Source organism: Tasmannia lanceolata, unplaced genomic scaffold (genome assembly GCF_043159265.1).
Source record: "Tasmannia lanceolata isolate RefF3 unplaced genomic scaffold, GAP_Taslan_0.1 ptg000007l, whole genome shotgun sequence".
NCBI lineage: Eukaryota > Viridiplantae > Streptophyta > Magnoliopsida > Canellales > Winteraceae > Tasmannia > Tasmannia lanceolata.
In genome coordinates, this window is record NW_027518684.1 from 17,402,181 (window position 1) to 17,423,613 (window position 21,433).

General features: G+C 35.0%; 1 protein-coding gene across 4 annotated transcripts in view; it reads right to left on the bottom strand.

Moving 5' to 3' along the window:
- Window positions 1-21,433, bottom strand: part of ABCA1 (ATP-binding cassette A1) — an 82,058-nt gene that overhangs the window by 21,075 nt on the left and 39,550 nt on the right. For all 4 annotated transcript variants that reach the window (XR_013252118.1, XR_013252119.1, XM_077385574.1 and 1 more), the window contains 9 exons: window positions 20,212-20,298; window positions 19,411-19,509; window positions 19,137-19,321; window positions 17,164-17,218; window positions 16,965-17,036; window positions 15,670-16,374; window positions 15,322-15,500; window positions 9,035-9,245; window positions 8,477-8,560 (listed from right to left, as the gene is read on the bottom strand). Coding sequence is in view for 2 of the 4 variants with exons in the window: in XM_077385574.1 (XP_077241689.1) it covers window positions 8,477-8,560; window positions 9,035-9,245; window positions 15,322-15,500; window positions 15,670-16,374; window positions 16,965-17,036; window positions 17,164-17,218; window positions 19,137-19,321; window positions 19,411-19,509; window positions 20,212-20,298 (1,677 nt within the window). In the remaining 2 variants the exon portion in view is untranslated. The remainder of the gene's footprint in view (window positions 1-8,476; window positions 8,561-9,034; window positions 9,246-15,321; window positions 15,501-15,669; window positions 16,375-16,964; window positions 17,037-17,163; window positions 17,219-19,136; window positions 19,322-19,410; window positions 19,510-20,211; window positions 20,299-21,433) is intronic.

The window sequence follows — 21,433 nt, forward strand, 5'->3', positions numbered from 1 at the left end:
AATTGTGAGTGTGATTGGTAGATTCCTATGGTTAATAATCACATACTCACACCCAAAAAAAGTAGGAAGAAGATAACTTTGTAAACCACTAGAGTAATTTTCTGAATATTGTTGCCAGAATAGCCCACACAATTCAAAAAAATAAAAAAAATAGCCCAATTTTGAGGGGATTGATTTTGGTAATTCACACCCCACATTCTCGGAGAAGGAAAATGCAAGGCAAGACGTTTAGGGAACTATGGAGTTCATCGTAGAGATGTTGTAGCATCGTATGAAGTGCCAGAGTTGTACTTTCTCTTTTTTAACGGCCTTGCTGCCTTTAGGTTTGCTTTAATGAAGCACTTGTCCGAAACAAAAAAAATATCCATGCACAAATATCCGGTATGAATGTGGGCTTCTAAGCTAAAACATGTATACTCGCTCAGCAGTTTTATTGAGAAATCTATCACAAATATCTTCTAGTTTAACTCGAAAATTCCAAAAGATTCAAAGTGTATAAAAAGCTAGCAAAGTTGCTGTCCATTGTGAATCATGACAAACACACTAGAGTTAAGAGGGCACCCACCTTTCCTGAGACTCAACTGAATCTCTTTAACCTCCAAATCTTTATGTCAAAATTAGAGGCTTGTACAATCCTAATAGAAAGAGCTTCGTAGGAGAACTAATCAAATCTATTAAGGGATATAGTTCTCCATGAAAACCAAAATGAAGCATGTCTCATTAGAAACTATAAACTTTTCTAGATAGCACCAAAGCTTTAATTTTCCCTTATGGGGTTCTTGATAGAGGTATGAGGTATCTAGAATCCATAGTACCATAGATCCCTAAGCTGGAGTCTAATTATTTATTAGTTATAACTTATACCCAACATTCCACATCAAGAAATTTGCGCATTAACTACTTTCTTGGCTGATAACAGTTATAACTTATACCCAACATTCCACCCAATATGTAGGATCCCTCTACATTCGATTTCAAGCCACTCTGCTTATATTGTTTGACTTAAGAAGCCCATTGTTTCAAGTTTGAGCACGTTTGGTGAACTCACAAGGACTTCAAGAGGCTATTTGATAATAGCATAATATTTAATCCAAAACACAAGTTATCTATTGTTTGCAGCACAACCATCCACGATAAGATCTATCCTAGGGAAATACTTTATCTTCAAAACGAGAGGATAAGTGTAGTTCCAACCAAAAGCTGGAATTCCAGTCAGTCTAATTTTTTTAGATAGTATTTTATAGGCATATAAATCAAATGGGATAGAACTTATTCAAACAACCTATCCTAAAATAGAACGCAACCAAGGATAACGTCTTATCCATGCAAAATCTACCTTGCAATCACAGTGAAACCATGGGTTTAATATTTTCCACCAAAATCAGACATACGCTACAGTGAATGCCACTAGGTGTTAGATGTTTTTAAACCATTATGAATGAGTCTTGCTTATGAGATGGTTTATAAGTGTGTATTTGTGCTTATTCTAGCATTTCTTGAAGTTTTATCTTTAAATTCTATCATTTGCATATGTTTCTATGTCTCTGATTTTATAGGATTCCCACCGAAATTTCCAACTAAAACCAAAACGTTTCCATTTCTGTGGCGACCGAAACTGAAATTTAAAACATTGGTTATACCAAGTGGATGTCACTCTAATGATAGGTCTTAAGGGGTCAAGGTTTCTAATTTTGGTTTCGGTATGGACTTTGGTCCCGAAAGAAATGGAATTACTTAAAGAAGTCTATGGAAATCTAAGGAAATCCTGTAAAAATCATGGAAGTTCATAGAAACAATAAAAATTTAAAATTAACCTGGAAAATACTAGAATAAACACAAATGCAGCTAAAAATCAGCACAAAAGCAAGCCAACCATCTATAACAAATTAACAAGTTCAAACACCTAGTGACCTGTGTTGTCGCGCATGTCCGGAATAATAAGGTTCATTCTAAAGATAGATATTTCAAATGTTTTTAAAGTTGATGATCGTACCGTTTTTTTACTTTTTAACTTACTCATCTCATTAATGGAATGACATGTTGCCTTCTCCGACAAGGGGGGATGCTCAGTTCGAGCCCCTTTGTCTGCGGGCTATCAAAGAGGTGGCTTCTGCATTTCCGGCTGCATATGTGGATGAAGCCAAGGAGATTTCTTAGGCATTCATCAAGAAGATGATTGGACTCCTCTTTAATAAGATCCAACAAAGTTCTGCTTCCGATGGGACTGGGTGTGGGGTGCCCGGCTGTGAGACAGGAGAGATCTTATGACCAAACTGCAAAACGCTGGTACGGTCACAGCAGGTCAGAACCCTAGGACTAGATGGCTCTCGGTTCGTCGAGTGACGCTCCTCTACTGCCTGGTAAGGTAGGGCGCTATTCGATGAAGAAAACACACACTTTACAAAATAGAATAGACGGGCATAAAGTTTCTATAAGTGACTAACTTACCCCAATATGAATATGAGTGGAGCGGGACGGAACGGGCATACACTGAACGGCCCATCCCATTTTTTTTTCACTGATGAGTTCAAGGAATGATCAATGTCTGGCGATACTAATTCTTCATTAAATGCATCCATTTTATCTTCAAATTCTTGGTAATCAGAAAGATTGGGGAGGATACCATGAATCCTATTTATCCAAACCATTCCTATGGAATCCTTTGTTGAAATGATTGAATCATCCACGAGGACGTGAATATCCTTTTTTTATTGTTCCACATAAAAAAAGGAAGCAACTTAGACAAAAAGAGAAGTGACTTGGACAAAAAGAAACGAAGTGACTTGGACAAATCTTGTTGGTCGATAACCTCAGAACAATCAATCGAAAATTGATTAATATGTAATCGATCAAAGACTACTTGAAAATGGTGCTTCTGTTCAGAAACGAAATGTTCCTGGAAGTTCTTGCTCCCATTGAACCATTTCTATCTATATGCATCAGGATCCCGATTCATGGATCTCTAGGTTTGAGAAATAAGAGGATCGAACCATTTCTTTTGACTCTTTTTCAAATTCGATAAATGTTGGTTGATCATATATTTGATTATAGTTAGATGATTCAGAGTATCATTTCCTATTTGATCCCTTTGAATTCCATATTCAAAGTTGCGATCGGATCTATTCATTAAAAAGAATCGATTCATTACAGTTCTTATGTACCCATAGGTGCTATATTGGATTTGAATCAAATTTCGGATCAATCTATATTGATTGACCGCGTCCATTATGTTGTTGCTAGCAAATACCACTATTTTGGGTTTTGGGTCTTCCAAATCATTCTCGCAGGAGATCCGGACCGATTTTTTTCCGATCCTTCGATAAAAGATTCATTCTCTTCATAAAAACAGGAGGCAGAACCAATAAATATTTCTTTTTCGATTCATCCCTGGAGTTGAATACCTCATTCAAGAATTTTTTTTTTGATCCAATCCGTAGGAATCAGTAGAAAAGGCAAATCCCTTATGATACACCAGATCCGGCTCGATTATTGATAGAGTGAATAGATCCGTTATTTCTTGAAATCTCTCTTCTGATTAAAAATCGTGGTGTAACGTGTATCCCCCTTTGTTCCGGTCATGGAATAGATGAAATAAATCAAAAAATGGATTTTTGTTCAAGAATGAAATCTTATTGGAACTGTCCATATCCGGTTCATCCTTCGGAAGCATAGCACATCCTGGATCTAATGAAATAGGATGAATTGAGACGGTATTTTGTAAATACGTAATTATCTTGAATATATCAACCGTTTCTTTATTTTCCGATCGCCTGGATCAGATAAAAGAAACATCTTGTTGTTTCTTCAACAATTTCTGATCTCTAGTGGACCTCTCAGTAGGATTCGAACCCAGATTAAGTTATGACCCCTTGTCAGAGAGAAAAGAACGAATTGATCTTGTAGGATTCCCAAGAAATTCGTTGATTTCTTCTGGAAGCAGATGATTATTCCTCTGCTTCTCACGTTCCGTGAATAGCCGATACATTGAGGAACGAGAATGGATATGAATTTGGAATCGCCTTACCTCGGCTCTGGGGGTTGGATTCTGAATCATTGAAATCCCCAAGTAAGGGTGAAGGCTCACTCGCTGTCAGCTGAGCGGAAGGGCCACTATAGAAGCTAGAAGTCAAAGTAGCCTATAGTAGTCGTAGAGTAGTCGGCCTAACCAAAGCGTCACGACATAATCAAAAGGGTCACCTTTTGAATAAGTCGACACATATTGGTTGAAATCGACACTCAGAAGTTTAAAAGCAGATCAATGGGCAGACAGACTATTTTGTACACTTAAAAGCCCTTAGGTTGGCACTATATAAATAGAAAAAGCTAAAGTTTACGGGCCGTTAGGAGATGTGGATTTTAGAATCTTGGATTTCATCAAAATTTTGGATGGAAGAAGAAAGAAGAAGAAGACCATCAGTTTTTTTCTGATTTCTATCCCATCTTCCGTCGAGCAAGAGAGGAGGAGATTGACGTGTTTCAAGGTTTTAGAAATCTTAGGATGGGGGAGAGATTTCTAAAACCTGGATTTCTCACTCAAAATCCGAGATGGAAGATGAGAGAAGAAGGATGTTCATCGTTTTTTGCCCCTTTTACACAGCTTTCAAACTAAAACCTAGATTCTAAAATCAACGCATCCAAACAGCCCGTTAGTGACCCAATGATCAGAAAAGCTCGGCTAAAAAATTGATGTCCTTGATAGAAAAGATGATTGTGCTCCTTTATCTCGAGTAAGAGGTTCTATAACTATCTTAACAAAAGAATGTGATGCAGTATATCCTCTTGTATGCATTGAAGACCCAAGAGAAGAAGCAAGGCATGAGAGAAAGAGGAGTGAAATAACAAAGGCTACTACTGAAAGGAAAGGGAACCCATGTCTCAAGAAATTGCGGCCTAATCTCTTATTTCATTGTAGTTTGTTCGAGTTGTTTTAAGGTAAGTTGATACGACAGAAGTCTTTTATATCTTTTATGTTACAGGTTGGGATGGGGCTATTATCTCTTATTTCCTTTAAGTAATTAGGAAGTAGTAAATTAAGTGACTTTTAAATAAAAGAGGGACCACTTCACTATTCACGCACATTCACGCATTATTCATGCACTGTTCGCGTCTCTATTTAAAAATGTTTATGTAGGCAATTTAAGTCCTTTATTTTCATTAGGATTAAGGAAATGAGCGTCAGTGTGAAGGGGTTATAATACCAATGTAAACCCGCTTTGGGGTAATTTTTTTGACATTGATAAAGCTTTGGGAATTGTCTTGGTGTACCATGTTGTTGTTTTCTTTTGTAGGGCTCTTCGGAGAAAGATGATTATATTAGTTAAAATCTTTGCTACTTGATTTCTACAAGATATTAAAGAAACAATCTAAGGTTATAGTTAACCTATGAAAAAAATATAGATGCTATAAACCTATGACGGTTGTCTTGGAAGCCATACACAGGTTAGAAGATGGTACATTAGTCATTTCTCGTCTATATTTTCGCCTGACTGGAATAACCCTTCATAAATTTATGACGATTTTCGTTATCTAATGGAGGATAGAGATACCCTCAAGCCCCATTTATCCAAGGACAACGTTAGAAGAGCTCAGCCTTGCATAAAGATGAAGTGGATGGCACTGATAGTTTTTCCTTTTAACTTTTTTATGAAATTTGGGTAAACAACACTCAGGCTGACATAATGAAGTTTATGGAGGCCCTCTTTAATCGGTTGCCACAATCTGAAATGAATAGGGCCGAAGTGATTTTACTGCTACCACCAGTCCGCTAAGGCTTTTAAATCTTACTTCATCCATCACCTTGATTCCTATTGTTAGAAAAGGGGGGAATATAAAAATGTGCATGTGGAGACTTGAAGGATTTGGCATCAATGCCAATTTTGTAGTTTTAGCCTAAATTAGGTTTCTTTTTCTTTTAACTGTTTTTCTGGAGGCTTCTAAATATCCTTCGCTTTTATCAATGAATAGCTGTACAAAAGAAAAAGGGAAGTAGTAATGCTCCTAGTTGTTAAGTTTGGAAAATTATTTATGATTATCAGCAATTCGATATGTGGGAATCAGTTTGCGGACTCATATTTACAGATATCCATGATAAAATAAAAAGTACCTCCACCTACCCATGTACTTCCCAGCAAGAGATCATTCTTCCCTAGTAGAATTCAAACAACTCAGCACAGTCGATTTTGACAAAGCCACACACGCTTGTGAAAAGTTGATCCCATTATGAAAATTACTTGCTGATAAATTTGAATCTAGAAATAGATTATAATTAGGGTGTTAGAGACTCATAAAATCAACCGCAAGATCAAAGATGCTTAGAGTTGCCATGAGGGTGGAAAAAGACATGTTGATGGAATTTTGAATCTGAACCTTGAGAAGTTCATATTGGCAGTTTTGAGAGGTTGCTGATTCGATCTGAATAAATAGACTCTGGAATTCATAGTCAAGCAGTTTGTTTCTAATTATGATTCACGTTTAGAAGCCTACAAAAAAAATACTCGCATTTATTTTATGCAACATTTTATATGGATCCATGTCAAGAAGGTTAGAGTTTTTGTGTAGTTTAGTCTCGAGTAAACCACTTCATTTTTTTTTTGTGGATTGTAAAAACAAATATTTCAGCCTAAATGTGTGTCATCGTTTTCCTAATACAAAGAACTAAGAGAGCCCAGATCTGGAAAGTTCAAAATTAGAATATTCAAAAAACCTGAACTCTCAAAGCATAAAAAATGGACTCTGGTACACACAAAGTTCCGTGTCCATTAAATATATATCAACTAACATGAATGCATGATTAATTTGAACTTGTTAAAGTATAAAAGAATAAAGAACGCCTTCTCCAACAGCTTAAGCTTTTGGAGTAACTGGTTGTTTCACATGGTATCAGAGCAAAGGTCCTGAGTTCAAACCTCCTTGATGTCAAAAATCCACATGCAATAGTCAACCAAAAGAGGGGCCACATGTGCCAAGTGTAGGCCAACCCAAAGAATGAGGGGCCACACGTGAGGGGGAGTGTTAAAGTATAAAAGAATAAAGAATGCCTTCTCCAACAGCTAAAGCTTTTGGAGTAACTGGTTGTTTCACAGAACTAATAATCAACCTTGAATTTCTTTTCAGAAATAGATTTTCTACGGAGAATGACGACAGAGTAATCAAAGATAAATGAAAATAACGAGCATAATCTACCACACTATCTGAAACATACTTTGCTTATGAGAGCTAAAAGAGATTAATGATTTTTTCTTTGGCAACCGTAAACTCGCTGCAAATTAATAGCAGGTTTTGATTTTCCCATTTCCACGTAACTATTTGATTAAGTTGACAGTTATAAATTTCGGTTTCGGTTTCTATTGCCACACGAAAACAGTAACGTGTAGGTTTTGGTTGAAAATTTCATTGAAAATCCTAAATAAATCACAAAAATGTATGGAAGCATATGCAAATGATAGAATTATAAGATGAAAGTTAAGGAAATGCTAGAATAAGCACAAATACAAACTTAGAAACCATGAAATTAGAAAGAAAAACATCCATAATGGTTTAACAACATCCAACACCTAGTGACATGTACCATATTTCACATGTAATTCATATAAATATCTATCCATACTACATACACCATATTTCATGTGCAATTTATATAAATACAATAATGTAATACATACTACCACTAATACACATATGGTTTTGGTTTCGTTATCGTTTTAATGTGGATCAAAAAAAATAAAAAATCAGTCGTTTCGTGTCGGTTTTGGTGGAAATATAAAACCATGGTCGAGAAAGCTAAAAGAGATTAATGATTTTCCTTTGGCCACCATAAACTCACTACAAATTAATAACAAAATTTGATTTTCATATTTGCACATAATTAATTGATTGTGAATGTTTAATCATAAATATTATGTAAGATAAAAAAAATGAATTCTGGAGGTGATAATTTTCCGCAACAATTGGTGCAGAGCATTTGATAGTCCAAAAAACAAAGGATAGAATAAGCATAAAGTCCATAACACATTGAAATAAATGTTGAAGTAGAGACATCAAGTTAAGAGGTCCATTAGAGATATTGAAGGCACCTATATCAAAATCAAAACATTTTTCTTTTTGCTATTATCCTGGTACAGTGCAAGCACCATGTATGGTATTCCGATGACCATGTGGCAGTACTTCGGTTTTGTTACACTTCACTTGAAATAAGGTTTCACGAGAACTTTTCCTAGTTAGTAGGCATTATCCTACTGATTTCTTAACAGGAAAAAAATAATAAAACTACATAAGTCTTAATCTTTAGTTGCAATATTAAAAAAAAAATGCCAGCATGTGTATTATTAGATTTCAACAGTAGAATGAAAACTATGGGGATCCTGAGAAATGTAAAATCCATGCTAGTAACCGAACAAAATCTTTTCAATGTACTAAGAAACATCACGAAAACATGGCTTACATATGAAAGTTTGAGAATAAAGAAAAGAAAACCTACCTTAACAATTGCGACGGCAAATGATGCAGGGATGAAGGAGAATGAAATACTAACAATTATTGCAGCAGAGAAAGCATCCAAATCCTACAAAACAGTTCACAATAAGTAAAATATGAACATGGATGGAGGCTTACATTTTTTAAAAGAATACTAAATGAACAAGGAGATAAGTAATTTATAGCCATGGCGATGGGTGTTAAATAATTCTGTAATTTTTTTTGAAATGTGATGATCTGCTAACACTTTTTAAGTAATTTATAAAAGGAAAGGCATGGGTACTTTTCATCATAAAGCAATCTAAATAACAAAATAATATAGGTTTTATCTTCAGTTATGTAACAAATAATAATGGTTTTATTTTAATTTTTTTTACTATTCTTAGTTTTGCCAAAATATAACCAACAAATTTAAGAGAAATGACCACCCTTTAATATCTTGATAAGTAGCGATAACTTGTTACAGTGGTCAAACAAATGCAGAACAGTTTGACCCATTCTCTGAAGCAAATGATCTAAATGAAAGGAAAATGTCCATCATAAGGAGAAGAAAGTAACATACATGATGTTGTGAGTGTTGGGTTCTTGTCATTGGCAATGGGTGATTACGAGTATGAATTATCATATCATCGTTACCAGTTGCAAGCCTCAGAATAGCATTGTTCATCACATTAATATAGGTTGGAGCTGCGTGCTGACAAGTACTATTGTGAAGGACAGTGTATCCCAGGCTTCCATTATCACTCTGGTCATCCATTATAATTGCACCGTACCTTCAAAACAATTGAAAGATGTTGATACTGGGAATGCAAAAGGAGTGGAATATATTAGAATAATAGAGGGTTAAGCATTATGGATGTTCATCATACAATGTCACTAGCCAAAAAAATGTCTGACAGGTTAACATAGAATAGGAAAGACTCAAAAGATAGACTCAAGGTTTCAGGTTTGAGTTTCAGTATGCATTTTGGTCATGATTGAAATGGAAAGAGGTCGCTTTTCAGTGTAATTTTTGGTGAAAATCCTGTAAAATTATGGAAACGTATGATAACATATGCAAATGATGGACATTTAAGATGAAATTCATGAAGTGCTAAAATAAGCACAAATAATCACTAAAAAACAAGGCTACTAATATTCCCACAACTATGTTTTGATAATGAGAAAAATTCACTGTCTTTTATTATTTAACCAGCAATCAAAAGCTTACAATTCCCAAAAAGCTCTCGACAACTAATTGAAAAGTAAAAGATAAGGAGAGTTTGTTTCATTATAAAAACATGGAAGTGCAAATATCAGTAGCAAAAAACAATCATATAGGCAAAAAAAAAACCCATATTGGTTTAATATCATTGAACACCTAGTGAAAAGAAACATCGAATACCTGCATTAATTGGTTTCACTCTGCGTTTCGATTTCAGTAGAAGTTTTGGTGGGGATGGAAACAGAAAAATTTTGGTCGTTTTGTGTTAGAATAGTTGCGAAACTCTTATGAATTGTAAGTGTCAACTCTTGAGTCGGGTCGCTGGGCTTTCAAGGCAAGTCGCATGGGTGACTCGCCTCTGATGAAGACTTCCGAGTAGTCTAGTGACACGAATGAGTCACTGGGAGTCGACTCAAAAAATAAGACTCTTACAAGTCGAATTGAGTAGTTGGGCCTGGGCTTTCTTGTTTTGATGGTTAAAAACTTGGAAGTTGGAACTTAGAACTTATTTGTTTTTGTGCATGCAAGTTACAACCATATAGTAACTTATATTTTTGGCCTAGTGCTTTATCGATGTGCTGTTGGGTTATATTTTTTACATGCCTCATCTTTTGATATATAATTATATTTTTTTCAACTAAATTTCTGTTCTTGTCAAAAACTCTTACGAGTCACAAGTTGAGTCGGGTCGTCACGAGTCATAAAATTAAGAAATTGAGTCATGGGTTGGCAACTATGTGTTAGTTTTGGTGGAAATTGAAAACTATGGATAAACTACAATAAGTGCTACAAAAACTGTCATGACCATTCATGTACAAACTACACATGTCAACTATAAAAGCTCAAAAGTAGATGCATTTATTTATGAGTTGTTGTTTGATATGCTAGAAAGTACTTCACACTAAATATTGCACAAAAGATGTAGGTCCATGAGGTAAATAGAAAGACCCAGGTTGCACTCATAGGCTTAATTGTTCTGACATCTATTTGTCTATTGGAAGCTTCCCTTAAGCCATCGTGAAAAGTAAGCATCATGCTCACTTGTTGAAAGATACCTAATTTGAAGCACAAGTGGGAAAGGCTTTACACAATAAATCAGTCTAAGATTACTATAGGAACCGATCTCCAGAGACACAGATTTACAAAGGTTTTACACACCTAATCCAAACAAAAGCTATCATCATCGTAAATGTAATTTTATCACTTAATTTTGCTGGACATTATGAGACTTCAATGAATCAGAGATTCCTGGAAGGTGTATAACCCAAAGGTTTGTGAATGCAAGCAATGAAATTGAGTAGGAAGTGAAAAGAAAAGGAATATTCAATTTGGACCGCGTACGACTTTGATACGATATCTTAAAGCACCAGTGCCTGGTTAGCTGAGGTAATCAGTATTCTAACCAAGAAAAAAAAACAGCAGGCTAACCAAAATGGCTTGCCAGGGCATTAGTCAAATACTTATCCCAGAATTGTGGCAGGTATTCCCACTAGAGCAATGCAAATCAAACAAAACCATAAAAAACTGAGCTCTTTTTTTTATAATAGCAATCTGTGAATCGCCAATTAGGGAATGGGATACTTTGAAGAATCTTCCATTAAAGATAAAAGTGGGAGCACAAAATTTTAAAGAAATTTTGTCATTTCTTCCGAGAAGGTCAATGACGTTTTTCCATTTTTAAAAAAAAGGTCAATGACGTTTTCATAAAACACTTATGATTTAGTCGACACTTTGAATTTATTGCTGACAAACGTATCCTGTTGAGATAATGTTGCGGCTTTGGATAATTTGGGCAATCTAAATGAGGAAGATCAATGGCAAACGGTCCAAAACAAGAAAGACAAGAAAGGGAAATCTCTTCCCCTTCTCCTCCGTCCTTCCCCCTCCTGCATTCTTCCTTTCTTATCCAAGCGGCCGCTGAAAATTGGATATCATTGGAGGTAGGAATGGTGGGTATTTTTTGGATTTGGAAGTTCTTTATTTTCGCTCCTGCGGTTTGTTTGGCTGGCGTTTGATCGCCTTTTCTTTTTCAGTTTTGCAGCTGTTTTCTTTTCTTGTTGTTGTTCCCCCTTCATGTTTGAGGGGTTGCTTTGAGCTTCATGTATTCTTCTCTTTTATCTAATTATCTGGTAGAGATCTGCGTAACCCCAGCTTACCTATCAAAAAAAAAAAAAAAACATATCCTATTGTGTCTGTCACGACAAGTGTGTCGACACTCCTTTGGACACTTTTAAAAGTACTGCTAGAAGTGTTAGACTCAATGTGGGCGTGTGGACATGTCAAGTGTGACATTCTATTTTATTATTGAATATTGTGTTTACCTCTTTTATTATTAATTCTTTTTTTATACACTTCTTTTAACTCTTCTTTAACTAGTATTTGCGGTTATATCCCCTGCCCTACACAAACCCTTATCCCAATTTTTTTTCTTTGAATGGTACAAATTCTTGTCCCAATACTATATCCATTGTATCATATTGGTTTCCCTTCTCGTTGTATATTGGAGACGTGAGAGAACCCGATTAAATTGATGAATATTGTTAAAGTATAAAAGATTAAATAACGCCTTCTCCAACAGCTTAAGCTTCTAGAGTAACTCGTAAAAATGCACGTGTGATCCGTTTACATAAGAAAAACAGCTATGTATTGTTCGGATTTTCATATCTACAAAGGGGATCAACTGCAGCTGATCCTAAATGATGACAACCATAGCTATATTTGGACATAATTAAATAGAATGCCAGTGAAAATCATGCATATGCAAACCTAATTTAGAGAGAACCATATTTGGAATCATACTTCAGTTTGATTACAATCAAGTGTTGGGAAACTGGTTAAAGACATGAGGATTCAATACCCCAATATGACCATCTTGAGAAAGGCCAAACTCTAAGCCAGAAAGCTGCAGGTTATGCATGCTTTTTTTTTTCTGAAAAACAAAGTGTGTTATCGGATCTTTAACTCCAATATGATGCCATTGTTGGATTTATCGACCGATCAACTCTTAGAATCTAACACAAAAGTGATTACATCATTAAGAACAATAAAGAGAACAGAAAAGTATATTAATGTTTGTTGATTGTACAGTGAAAACATATATTCAGCCTTACAAACCTAAGAAACTTTGGATCATAACTAAACATCAGGAGGACTGACTGTTAACCCATTGAAGAAGGAAAAAACAGCTCCAAAAGATTTCTATAATGAAAAACTACCTCATCCTCATATCAAGCAATCAAATGACATCTATAACTTATATGTTCTCTTAAGAAAGTTTCTAATAACTAGCCAAGTACAGTCCACACAAGTCTCTAATGATGCCAATTTCTAAAACTAACTCTAGAAGAATCATTCATATTCATCACAATTTTCCTGAAATCTAAACAGGGTAGAGGAATGGAAATGACGAAAAAAACTGAAGTATAGACACACATAGCTGGTAGATTTGTGAAAAGATACATAGGACGCATAGGGAATTTTAACAAAAGGAGGAGGACAATGCTTTGCAAAAGGTGGACTTTGACTTGTCCTTTTTTCAACTATTTTTGTTGGGATGAATTGGATTTTCTCTATGTTACTGTTTGGATTGTTTGGATTGAAGGAAAAAAAATTTCTTTCCTCAATTTACAGAGAAATAATAGGACTGATTAATTTAAAGGCTTTTCATCATAAATTGAAAGTCCCCTCTATATTAAAATTGAATAGGGTTGGTTAAATTCTTGTTCGGATAAAATTGGATTTTCTCTATATGTTTAGATTTCAGGAAAAACAATTCTCACGAAAAAAAATTTCTCGTGACAATTTTTCTTTCCTCAAGTTAGAGAGAAATAATATGATTATGGTTAATTTAAAGGAAACCAATCAAAAAAAAAAAATGATTAATTTAGAGTAATCATCATAAACTGAAAGTCCCTCTATATAAAAATTGAATAGGATTGGTTAAATTTTTGTTGCAATAAAATTGGATTTTCAATATGGCTCTGTTTAGATGTTAGGAAAACATTTTTCATAAAAACAAATTCTCATGACAATTTTTCCTTTCCATAAAAAAATGAAAAGAAAGCTGGAAGATCATATCATGACATCATCAATGGGACTCAATCACCTTCGGGAAATTGTAATGAGTTCCAATCTGGGTTCTTTTTAATTTAGGAGAATTCTGAGGAATATGAATGATTCTTCTAGAGTTAGTTTTAGCAAGTGGCAGCATTAGACTTGTGTGACTGTATTTGGCCAGATGTTGGGAACTTTCATAAGAGAACATACAAGTTATAGATTTCATTTGGTTGCTTGGTATGAGGATGAGGTAGTTATTCATTTTAGAAATCTGTTGGAGCTTTTTTTCCTTCTTCAATGGGTTAAAAATCAGTCCTCATTTGATGTTTAGTTATGATCCAAAGTTTCTTTAGGTTGTTAAGACTGACTTTATATGTTTTCATTGCACAATCAACAAACACTAATATGCTTTGCTCCTCTCTTTATTGTTCTTAATGATGTAATCATCTTTGTGTTGGATTCTAAGAGTTGATCGATTGATAAATCCAACAATGGCATCATATTGGACTTAAAAATCCGATAACACGCTTTGTTTTTCAGCAAAAAAGCATACATAACCTGCAGCTTTCTGGCTTAGAGTTTGGCCTTTCTCAAGATGGTCATATTGGGGTACTGAATCCTCATGTCTTTAACCAGTTTCCCAACACTTGATTGTAATCAAACTAAAGTATGATTTCAAATATGGTTCTCTCTAAATTAGGTTTTTTATGTATGATTTTTACTGGCATTCCATTTGATTAAGTCCAAATATAGCTCGGATTGTCATCGTTTAGGATCAGCTGATCCTCTTTGTAGATATGAAAATCCGAATAATACATAGTTGTTTTTCTTATGTAAACGGATCACATGTGCATTTGCACGTGCATTTTTACTAGTTTGGAGTAATTGGTAGTTTCACATGGTATCAGAGCAAATTGCCCGGGTTTAAAACTCCTTGATATTAAAAATCCACATTTAATAGCCAACCCAAAAGAGGGGCCACATGTGCCATGTGTAGGCAAACCCTAAAAAGAGGGGCCACACGTGAGGGGGAGTGTTAAAGTATAAAAGATTAAAGAACATCTTCTCCAGCAGCTTAAGCTTTTGGAATAATAGGTAGTTTTACAAATACGTCTCATGTTTGTTTTACATTATAGTAGATTAATTCTAAGACTTATTAGTTTGTTAATTGAATACCATATTTATATTGTTACAAATTATGATATTAATCAGTAATTTTATATGCATGCACGTGTCATCATTTTTAGATATTTAGATGTTGCCATGTTAGTCATATCCATGTCGAAACTGGACACACGAATCCGTATCCACAAATCATAATTATATATACTTTCTATTTTAGCCGTGTCTCCGTTTCTAAATTTTGGGGGTTTGCCGTGTCCGACACTTGGTGTCCGTGTCGACATGCAACACTCGTGTCCGTGTCCACAAATCTTAGATAAAACATTTATAAATGAACATTTCATGCTGTCTTTGACAAAGCTGAATCACCCTTACAATTTTCGGCATGATTCAACTAAAATATTTTTAGCATTAATGTAAATACTTCACTGAAAGGAATTAGTGCAGCAATGTTCAAATCAACACACCTTGATTCATACGATTCATTCAAGCTAGTAATAAGAAATTCACTCATAGAAATAAGAGTCGGTCCCAATGTTGGGCCTGCTACATCAATAGCTTCCGCAAGTGCCTTCTCTGAATAAGGAAACTTATATGTCCTTGGTTCCAATCTCTGAACCCAACCACCTTTAATATACCGTGCAACCTGCGGAGTAGGTAACTGGTTAGGCTGGTTTTTTTTAAATGACGATGAAAAAGTGTTTTTTTTTTTTTGCATGTAAGCCTAAAAAACTATGAAAATCCCACAACACAGACATAATGCAACAAAAAATTATAGAGATCTTGTAAACACAAGTTTAAAATAATCAAAGAACCTTATGTGAGATAGGCAAAGATAGATTGAATGGAATTGGCCCACCACCACCACCACCAACAAGCAAAGGATTAAAATGTGAAGTAGTGAGGGTCACTGACAGCTGATCAGGATGTGGCTTCAACTTAAGAAAAAGAAGACCAAAAAACAAGAAGACGGCGGGGATAAGAAGCTGGAAAACAATAGTTCTTCTGTCTCGCCGAGCAAAAATTGCCCTCTTTATGAGTAGTGCTCTCGAATGTTGCCAAAATGTAGACCTTATAATGACTCCAGAGCTACAGCATTGGGTGTTTAAGAAGGTTACGAAACTGAAAACCATGGAAAAAATCAAACTAAAAGCTCTCTTCACAATAGAGCAAATGAATCCAAAAACTTTCTTATAATTCCCATCATATATTTTTGAATTTGAGGCCTTTGAATGAAGAGAAACATCAGAAACCACCGAGTGAGGTCCAATGTGAGCATTATTATTAATTTCCACCTGTTCAGTTTCATCAAAATCACATCCTGCAACTCTCAAAAACACCTCTTCCAAAGTAGTGACAGAGATACCATAACTCTCGATAGCAAAACAATCCACATCCTCATTACTGCTTGTTTCAAAGGAATTGCCTGGTTTTCTGATATAGCTTTCAATTTCCCTGAACATACTTTCAAAGGACGATGATGATGCTAGAGGAAGTTTGAAGGAAACCTCTGTACCAACCTGAAAAGGCAGAACGGAAAGCCACGAATGATTTTCAGATTATGAAATTTGACTTAAAATTAACAACATTTATGTAGGGATCAGTGGCAATAAACCAAGATGTAATAAATATTCAACAAACTAAATGCATGGGCAAGAGAAGGCCTCACAATCCTTACCAATAAATAATTTAATACATAATTCTGGAATCAACACTAAAGAAGTTTTCAGATTCCTCGAGTCGCTGGGCGTGGGTTTCCTTGTTTTGATGGTTGAAACTTGGAAGTAGGAACATAGAACTTAATTATTTTTGTACATGCAAGTTACAAGCATATAGTTATATATATTTTTGGCTTAGTACTTTATCTATGTGCTGTCAGGTTATATTTTTTACATGCTTCATCTTATTTTATTTTTTTTCAACTAAATGTTTGTTCATGTCAAAAGCTCTTGAGCCACGAGCCGAGAGTCATCAAATAAAAAATCGAGTCACAACTCCACGGGTTGACAACTATGTGGTATTAGTAGCAAAGTGAATGGATCCCAAAACTACATCAAATTTTGGATTGATAATTGCATGCAAAATTGAGAATGTAAGGAGAGATGAATACATCACTTAAGCGTGTTGCTGATGGAACATGGCGACGAACAATGTCAGCGGCTACAGAGGCACTAGGTAAAGTCTGTCAAAAAAAAAAAAAAAACAGTAGCAAAATAAGAGACCTTCAAATCATGAAAAGAAATGACATTTGTTATCTAATTGAGACGCTGAAGCTATGTTTCATAAAATAGTTTACAATGGGAACAAACCTTCACCAAGGTAAGAGTATAACCAACCCCATATCGGTGTTTTAAGAAAAGAGAACTGTGGCAACATAAAACACTTTAAATCAGAAATGGGTTCTCTAAGGTTGACAACTCCAACAAAAAAATCAAAAACTTAGTTATGTTACAATAGAAACATGAGTGGATACAATACTCAACTCAACTCAACAAAGCCTTTGTCCCAAGCTAGTTGGGGTCGGCTAAATGAATCCTTTAGAAAAAAAAATTCATGAAGAAGGTAAAAGGGATCTACCCGTCTCTAATCCTGGTTCTAGTTGGGTTCTTCTACGTGGATCATTTTCTTCCATTCTATCCTATCCAAGGTTATGTTCACTATTAAGTTCCTAGCTATCAAGTCTTTCCTCACTGTTTCTATCCATGTTATCCAAAATTGAGTTTGGAACAAAGACTTTGTCCCAAACTCCGCCTGTGTTTTCCACAGCATGTCCCAAGCCAGGATAAAGGAGGAGGGTTGGTGTCAGGTTGGCAGCTGGCCGAAAAACTGTGCCACTCTTCTATGAAATGAATCCATTAGAAAATGAGTGGATACAATAGAAAAAATAAATAAATGTCCCAAAACTGGAACCAATTTCGACGTTTCAAAACAATGTTCTGAAGTAACAATCAGCTACGAGTTATACATGATGAAGTCAAATAATCCCACGAAACAGGACATTAATATATTATTTTAGAAATATAAAATGAATGATTTCATGCATCTGTCTGACCAAAGACGGTTCACTTATGCACTCGTACAATGTTCCAAATTACTACCGAAAAACTAATAGACATAGTAATGGAAGAAAATTAATTAAAATGACTGAAAATTAATTAAATTCATTGAGAAGCAAAACTTTAGTAGCTATTGCTTCACCTAATGATGCCCCCTTTAAACGCCCAGTTAGAGAGTATGGTATATTAGAGGAGAAGCTATTATTAGAATTTTCCCTCTAAAAAGTAAAGCTTTAATAGCTATTGCTTCGCCTAACGATGCCCCCTTTAAATGTCCAGTTAAAAAATCTATGGTAAATCAGAGGTGAAGCTATTGTGAGAAATTCCCCACCTCTTCAAAATTCTGTCCAACACCAAGTTATTTTGAAATACGGTCGGGACAAGTGATCCCAACATAACAGCCATGAGACTTATATGGGATCAATTCACGAGCTCATGTCAACAAGTTGTTGCATTTAAGAGTCCATCTAACAATAATGATCAAGAAAAGAAATTGGAGTTTTGATCATATTATGAACGACGGGTTTTATTTGGGGCCTTCAAGGAGTTATCCAAAGCTCCTAAATGAGAAAATCGAAGTGCGTAATGTCATCACAGATAGACGGTCAGCCACTCAATTTGGAACATTGTGCGAGAGCATAAGTCAAATTCAAGAGAAAAATGGATCCAAGAACCAATAGCAATACCTGTCTGCAAGCAACAAGAGCCAACAGTTTGAACATGAATACATATACCTAATTCTAACTTTGAGGACTTTTAATTTCCATACTTGTAGAGATGCTTTTTGGTTAATCTTATTCTATCATTAATGTGATTGGACTCATACAGCAGAACCCGATATATTAACCTCGGAAACGAAAGGCGTATAAAGGGCGAGATTAGATGCACAATAAAATGTGTCTTGCAATCATTTTTCTGGCACAAACATAATGTCACAGTCATTGTTTTAAATTTCGGCTGAAATCATAAATTTTGGTCCAAAATTTCAGATTTCGGTTGGGCCCGAAATCTGAAATTTTCGGATTTTGGTCGAAATTGGGTCATTTTGACCTAAATTGTAAAAAATTCGGCCGAAATGACTGAAAATTGGAAAAAAAATCAGTTTCGGTAGGGATTGAAACCGAAACTGAAGTTTAAAGCCATGATCACAATAGAAAGGTATTTGTCATGCATCGCGTCAGGCCCTTGATTATCAGATTTCATTAAAGTTCAAATAGCAAAGCAACCTGCCACAGCATCTCAAAGAACCATTTGCCATGATAGCTATGCGATCGCCTAGCTCGTCGGCCTCATCCATTGAGTGAGTGGTCAATAATATTATCCTACTCTTCTTGATCCTTTTGATTAGTTGCCATGTTGACCGCATTGAGTATGGGTCCATTCCACTCGTTGGTTCATCAAGAATGATAACCTGTGTGGAGAAAATGGGAAATTCTTCTCAGGTACGCGAAGACAAAAAAAAATAACACCAATAATATCTTTGTCAGGCCTTCAATGCACCTTGCTGTTTCCTATGAGTGCTATCCCAAGGGACAACTTCCTCTTCATCCCACCTGACAGAGCACTGACAACTGTGTTGACTTTATCTGCCAAGCCCACCTGAATTCAACATCATCATTTTAAAAGGCCATAAATTACTTTGTTAGTAATTCAAGTGTGTACTTCTTCAGTATCTATGTCAGAAATATCTCCGTTATTTCAAAATATCGTTTTTTTATCGTGACAATTTGATAAAACTACAAAATCCCAAAATAATCCCCAGATTTTAAAAATATAGTGATATTTTCATTTTTATCAGAAAAAATTGTGATAATATCAAGAAATTATCCCGATATTTTAACAATAATTTTATTTATATTTTTTCTTAAATTTTATATATTTATATATTGTTTAAATAATTTTATTTTTATCGTTTTTTCCTCGATATAAACCCAAAAAAATTAAAAAATATCTATACCGCCGAAAACTTCCCGAGAATGATATTTGTGACATAGGTCAGTATAAACATTATACAATCTATATCTGGCAGATGAACTTCCTGTTCTATTCAGAACTAATAGAAAAGCACCTGAATGCAATATAAGGAGCGAAAGAGAAAAAGAATAGGATATAGTAAATTCTCAAAAGAAATCATAGATCCAGTAAAGACAAGACGAATCCATGTTATATGTAATCTAAAGAGGTTAGTAGTCAGATATCCAACTCAAGAATTTCAAAGTTATAGACTGAGATATATACATGGGCTGGCTTCACCACCATTTGCATGCAAAGGTATAGCTACTTGTAATATTAGAAACTCACTTCGTCGACCATTTCATTTACTTTAGTCTCCAGCAAGTCTTCCTCAACGCCTTTCAAAACTGCAAATATTTCCAAATGTTCCTTGACCTGGATAGAATAAATTGTTGTACTAAATATATCTTGAACCATCATGTAAACAAGTTGTATAAAAAATAAGCATCGACATGGTAAAAAATTGCAAGTAGTATAAAAAAGAAGCATCGATTTGGTAAAAAATTGCCTCAAATGCTACAAAAATAAAGCATCAAAACATTAATAAGAATACAACTATGATTTTATTTTTTTTGAATGGACAACAATGATTAGTTACTAGTAAAAATGAAATGCAGTGATAAAAAATCAAGAAAGATAAACGCAATTAGTTACTAGTAAAATTAAATGGACTGATAAAATATCAAGAAAGATAAAGCCTGGGTATCAACCACAAAGGTTGGCTTTTACCTAAACAGCAACACCATGATTTGCAAAAATACAAGACCCAGTCGTGAGTACTTCACAGGAATATATTGTTTGGCCTTGGGATCGTAGTTTTCAGTTCGTAGTATCCTACTTGCAGAATGGCCAACGTTCATGGTTTTACATAACCCTTCATGCACTAATCCGATTCAGTTCAATTTGCTTTCGATTTGAAGTGCCAATATTGGCCCTATGGATCCACTAAAACAATGGGCATGCAAATCGTTAAAGTTTAGCCATTTAAGTACAAGGAAAATAAAAAACATCATTTTTGCCACCCACAATCACCAAATCAACACTTATACCACATTAGTTTCAATTATATCACAGTTGCCACCTTCGTTTCAATTACTTTACTATTGCCTCCAAAAATACGGATTGAAATTTCAACTCTTTTTTTTTTTGGAAATTTCAAACAACCAGGCCCTTTTATATTATTTTTCATCAAAAGTTACCTAAGCTTGTGCAAACCGTTCATTCCAATCCCTAGCCCCCTCCCAGTCCCCTCTCTTCCTTAAGTGACACTAGTATTTCTTTTCATCCTCTTCCGCATCAATACATTTATCAATTTACCATCACTCTGAATAAAACATATAGTGTCAAAGTATTTTTTTTTCTTATTCTCAATTACAAACTGTCTTCTCAATTTGATTATTGATAGTTCCAAGACATAAAAAAAAACTAGTTTTCGCACCCAACGATTCAAAATTTGCTTTGAACATATCTAAAACCCATCGATGCGGCAGCGAGAATTGTATGGTTATAG